At 40.3% G+C, this 5,705-nt stretch overlaps 1 protein-coding gene across 2 annotated transcripts; it reads left to right on the forward strand.

Annotated features, from left to right (window-relative positions):
- Window positions 1-67: 67 nt before the first annotated feature.
- Window positions 68-3,235, forward strand: LOC110030285 (F-box/kelch-repeat protein At3g61590). Of its 2 annotated transcripts, none has more exons than XM_020732924.1 (2): window positions 68-513; window positions 1,405-3,234. In XM_020732924.1, exon 2 carries the CDS (start codon window positions 1,433-1,435, stop codon window positions 2,627-2,629), a length of 1,197 nt encoding a protein of 398 aa, XP_020588583.1. In that variant the 5' UTR covers window positions 68-513; window positions 1,405-1,432; the 3' UTR covers window positions 2,630-3,234. The 2 variants fall into 2 exon arrangements, with proteins under 2 accessions (XP_020588583.1, XP_020588584.1); XM_020732925.1 differs by lacking the exon at window positions 68-513 and adding an exon at window positions 520-814 and having other exon boundaries at window positions 1,405-3,235.
- The last annotated feature ends 2,470 nt before the right edge of the window (window positions 3,236-5,705 follow it).

Here is a 5,705-nt window from a genome sequence, read left to right on the forward strand (position 1 = left end):
TATATATATATATATGTATATATTTGGTGGTACGCATTTAAAGGCCTTTCTCCAATATATACATATATTTCCTTCCTTCGCCACCATAACGCTCTGTGAATCTGAAACCCTTTAGGGACCAAACAGCCCTAAAGGCAAACAGCCATCCTTCGTATTTCCGAGCTTGTCGTTTTGCTCGCTCACCGAAAGGGGGAAAAACCATTGCGCTCTCTCCTTTGAGCCCCTTCTAAACGCACTTTCTCTCTCTGGATCCCCAGAGCTGTGTTATCTTGCCCTACTTCACCCCCACAAGCAACGCGGAATATACCAAGAAGGCTCGTCATCTCGTCTCTTTCGCCTTACGCCTCGAACGGCGTGATGCTTATAAAACGAACCCCCATGGCGCATTAGCTCACACCGTCTCCGTCATTTGTTAAGCTGTGTTCTTCCCTTATTTGGAGGAAGACTCATTTATTGTGCGAGAGGAAAGAGGGCTTTAGGTCATTTTTTTTGTTTCAGTATTATCCCATTGAGGTATTATTTCGTGAAATCCTTCCTAACTCTTATGTTTCTACCGATTTCGTCTTCAACTTTCCTTTTCGGGAATTATGTGTTTTCCATGGCGGATCTGTTCTTTCTTTTCTCTGTTTTGTCATGTAGTCCTCTACTTTTTTGCTATTTGTAAATTTGAATGTTTACTCTGAACAGATATCTGCTTCGGCGGATGCTGTGATGATTGATTATATTTCTCATGCGGTGGAAATACCTTTTGAAATAATCTGAAGTGGCTCTAGAGTTTCATGTTGCTGGAGTATTCTGATAAACCATGACTGATGTAGTGTTTAATTCTAATTTCTTTGGATTATTTGTGCTGTTAGCATTTGATGTTCTTCTATGATTTGATTAATCTTATGCGCAGGTTGTTTTGTTGAAAGGTTTTTTTTTCTTTCGATAAACCTAATGAGTCTTTATCCGTATTCTTCATAGTTAGATTCGTGATATGCAACTGGACTAACTGGTTTAAACTCTATTTTGGTACTCTCACTTTCGTCAACTACATTGGACACCTTTTTTTTCCTTCAATTTATCATTTAGATGGAATCTATATTATGAAAATATGTTTCGCTAAACTGTCATGTTTGAAGGTTGATTGCCTAATCTCAGCTGCTGTGATATATGTCTTCCTTGCTCTGTCAAAAAAAAAATAATAATAATAAAGGAAACAAATTTAAAAGAAAATATTTTGGGGGAGCGAGTTTTAGAATATCGATAGGTTAAATATGTATTTTGACCTTTACGCAATTGATGTCCTTGAATCTGTACTGTTTGTTTGCACTATGAACCATGTTTATTTTTCTATAATTTTTTTGGGTTAAGACTGACAATGTTGTGATGAATTTTATATCTTCCGTGTCATTTGCTTAGATTCTTTTCTCCATTGTTCCTGCTACTTATGGAGGGGGGAACATCATGGGAATCATACTACTATAAAGATAGCGTACATCACTTAAAGCAAACTACGGAGGGTAATGACGAAGCCGAATATGACCTAATTTCCATGGAGAACTTTCTCCCCAATGATCTTTTGGAGAGAATTCTCTCGTTTCTCCCTCTTGCAAGTATATTTAAGGCCGCATGTGTGTGCAAAAGATGGAATGAGGTTATACATTCCAGGAGGACCATATGGGCCAATCGGGTGCCACAGAAACCTTGGTACTTCATGTTCACCTGCAATGATACCGCAGCAGGATATGCTTATGATCCAGATCTTCGGAAATGGTATAATCTTGAGCTCCCTTGTATTGAGAAGCGTAACTGGTTTATCTCTTCTTCATCTGGGTTAGTTTGCTTTATGGACAATAATACTAGGAGCTGCATCTTTGTTTGTAACCCAATAACAAAGAACAAGAGAAAGCTCCTTGAAGTTCCTGGTGTGAAATCCCCTGACTACAGTGCACTCGCCATTTCCATGAACACGGAATCTAGTGGCTATGATGTTGTTGTGGTGAAAACGAAGCAAGTACCTGAAGATTTTCTTCACTGGGAACTTTCAATCCACTTCTATGAGTCACAAAGAGAATTATGGGTGACTTTGGCTACAGAGGTTTTGGTGGGATGGAGGGGTGGTGATGAAGGTGTGATATGCAAGGGTGTTTTATATTGCTTGATTCATTGCACTGGTGTGGTTGGTAATTCTTTAATTCGTCAGGGGCTTCTTATGTATGATCTCACTGCCAGATCATCAAGCACTCTGATGAGCACGTCGATATCGGTACCATGCTCCCTCACTTGTGGTAGGCTGATGAACCTCAGTGATAAGCTCGTGCTGGTTGGGGGGATCGCCAAACTTGATAGGCCTGATATTATCAAGGGAATAGGAATTTGGGAGCTTAACAAGAAAGAGTGGCGGGAGGTTGCTCGAATGCCTCACAAGTATTTTCAAGGATTTGGGGAGTTTGACGATGTCTTTGCTAGCAGTGGTTCTGATGACCTTATATACATTCAAAGCTATGGCGCCACAGCTCTTCTAGCATTTGACATGAGCAGAAGGCAGTGGAGATGGTCACAAAAGTGCCCTGTGACAAAAAGATTTCCTCTTCAGCTGTTCACTGGTTTTTGCTTTTTACCCAGACCGGAAGTTGCCACTTGATTTGTTCGTCTTGTTACATTGCATTTGGTGAAATGAAAGAGGTCTACATACTGATTTGTTTGATATGGAGCTAGATTTGGTGGGGATTGGGTGAGTCAATACACTCGATATACACAGTAAAAATCATTTCCGGTTGTGTTGGTGGTGAATTCTTTTTCCTTTTTTTTTTTTTTTTCATTTTCTGAAGTTTTGTGAGGTTCGCTAATATTTTCATTGGTTGGAGGACTGAAATTTGTAGTTTCTTCTTTTCTTGATGGAATCTTGAAGGGAAGATATTCTCAGCTTTATAGCTGCTGGATCTTTCTAATTCCTATGTCGCTTTTTCTTCCAACAATGCTTCGTCAGCTTAATGTACTATTTGCTGTTGTTTGTCCTATCAATTCTAATTTGATTTGTACTTCATTTAGGGTTTTGATCACTAATTGAACAGTTTTGTGTGGCTCACCCGTATCTTGAGATTTAGCAGCATGTTCCAAGCATTTACGGGGTTAATCCAAATGCTGATGCTGACCTTGAGGGCGGCCAGCTTCATTTAAGAAGAGGAAATATGAGAAAGATTATAACCCCCCTCAATTCTTCCGATTATTTTGAGATAATGACAATTAATATTACAAACAGCACTTGATGGATTACAAGTATTCAAATAACACTAAACTGATTAAACCTTTGTTGGAAATGTGAGGCATGATCCATAAACATTTTTTATTTTATTTGAATATTTTTGTTATTTTACTTTTTTTGTACTGCTGTGCTTTATTTCGAATAGAATATTTAAATGGTTAAAATTTGGTCACCTCTATTGAGGGGTGAATGTTAAATGTAGTACGTTTTGTTAGACATAATTTTTTATTATTTTTACCGTCATAACTTTTGTTGGAATGAAGAGTTTTTCAGGACTTTTAAATTTATCTTTCAAAAATTATTTGTACCAAAATACATTTCAAATTTTGGTTTGAAACTGTTTTTCTATTTTTACATTTAGAAGTAATAACAGAAAAGCTAGAAGTTCGGAAGGCTTTAACTCTGATTATTTAGGACCCGTTTGGGGCAGTTTTTTTGGCGTGATGCGTTTTGAAAACGTGGTTCCAGCCATTTAGAAAAGCGGTGTGGTGACGTTCCTAAATAATTTGTGAAAATTCGGACGCGGATTCGACCCCACGACATGTGTTTCTTCAAATAAATTTTACTTTGCGGCCCTTGCACGAGTTTCTCCTGCCTCTCTCGACCATGTGGCTCTCTCTCTTGTGTTTCTTCTATCCTAGCTAACTCTTTCGATCACACTCACGAAGTTTTTACCCCGTTGTTTAGGTATCCCCACTGTGCCTCTCTCGTGCATCTCATGTGGCTCTGTATGGTGGCAACTTGTCTTTCTCCTCTTCTCTTCTCTCTGATCTCTAGTTATTGTGCACAATATGTAGGTCTTGTGCTCAATTTCAATTGAATGGTTTTCTTCTTGTGATTTTTGGCTTTCTCATTTGCGTTATGTAGGTTTTGTAAATTTTTTTTGGAAACTATTCAGCGCTTTCTAATTTTCTCGCTTTCTCATTTTCGTCTATGGTTATTATGAGAATTTTTTGGATTTTGCCAGTTCTGCGATTTGTATGGTCCTATGGAATGGTGTTTCAGGTGCCTTGTATGTAAATAACGCTGTTCCAGGAGCCATGCATGTAGATAGCAATGTTTCAGGTGCCTTGTATGTCACTACATTGAAAAATGGATGAAAGTAGCTTGATTTCTGGATAGCACTGTTTCGGCGCCCTACATGTCACTGCCTCTGTTGAAAAAAATGGATTGAAAGTTGCTTTTTCTTGGATTCTCTATTTTTAGATGGCACTGTTTCGGGTGCTCTGTATGTAACCACTGAGAATTTTAAAAATTTGGGTTCCAGGTAAGTAGTTGCCTCAAATGATAGATAATGCTTAATTTGTAGATAACAATGTTTTGTTGTCTGTATGTAATTGTCTCAAATGGAAAATATGGAATGGGGTTCTACCATTATCTTTGATGTTTATGTGAGAATTTGAAATATGGATGAAAGAGGTTGTTGATTTTGGTTATACCTTGTGAGGAGGTCGTGGTGTGTTGTGGGAGAAGGCGATGTCGAGGTGGTGGAGTGGTGTCTTGTGCTATTGGTGATGGTGGTTGGTGGCGTTGAGGTGATTGGTGTCTGGTTTGGAGAAGTTGGTCTGGTGTGGTGTTGTTTATGAAGTAGTGCAATGGTGGTTGGTGTGGGGAGGTTTTAGAATCTGTGTGGGGTTATGTGGTGGTGTGTGGAGTTAGTGATGTCTGTGTGGAGGTATTGGTGTGTGGTTGTGGAGGTGGGGGTTAGTGTGTGGAGGAAGTGCTGGTGTTGTGGTACATGTGTTAGTGTCTTGATATGCTAGTCTCTGGGGGTGTTGGTGTGGAGGTGCTCGTGTCGGTGTGGAGGTGTTTGTGCATGTGTGGTGGTGTGTGGAAGTGGTGTTGTCCGTGCAGAAAAGTTCGTGCATGGTTATGGAGGTGGTGGTTAGTTCGATTTTCTTTATGTGGAGGTGTTGGTGTGTGAAAGAGGTGGTGGTGGTGTTGTGGATGTGTTGGTGCCTTGATGTGCTGGTGTGTGAAGATGTTGGTGTGGACGTGGTGGTGTCTGTGTGGTGTCTGGTGGTGTCCGTGTGGTGGTGTGTGGAGATGGTGGCATCTTTGTTGAGGTGTTTGTGTGTGTTTATGGAGGTGGTGGTTAGTGTGTGGTTGTGTTTGTGTGGAGATGTTGATGTGTGGAGGTGTTGGTGGTGGTGTGGTGGATGTCGTGGTTAGTGTGTGCTTGTATTTGTGCGAACGTGTGGAAATGTTGGTGTGGAGGTGGTGGTGTTAGTGTGGAGGTGGTAGTGTGTGGTTGTGGAGGAGGTAGTTAGTGTGTGGATGTGTTGGTGTAGAGGTGTTATTGTGTGTAGGTGATGCTGGTGGTGTGGTCGATGTGTTGGTGCCTTGATGTGCTGGTGTGTAGAGGTGGTGCTGTCTGTGTGGAGATGTTGGTGTGTGGAGGGTTGTGGCATTGGTGATGATATTGTGTCATTCATATTTTTCTTTGATTTGTGAT

Source organism: Phalaenopsis equestris, unplaced genomic scaffold (genome assembly GCF_001263595.1).
Source record: "Phalaenopsis equestris unplaced genomic scaffold, ASM126359v1 Scaffold000693, whole genome shotgun sequence".
Taxonomy (NCBI): domain Eukaryota; kingdom Viridiplantae; phylum Streptophyta; class Magnoliopsida; order Asparagales; family Orchidaceae; genus Phalaenopsis; species Phalaenopsis equestris.

What these genes read in the sequence shown, in the direction of transcription:
- LOC110030285 (XM_020732924.1), top strand. Translation starts at nt 1,433, where the DNA reads ATGGAGGGGGGAACATCATGGGAATCATACTACTATAAAGATAGCGTA.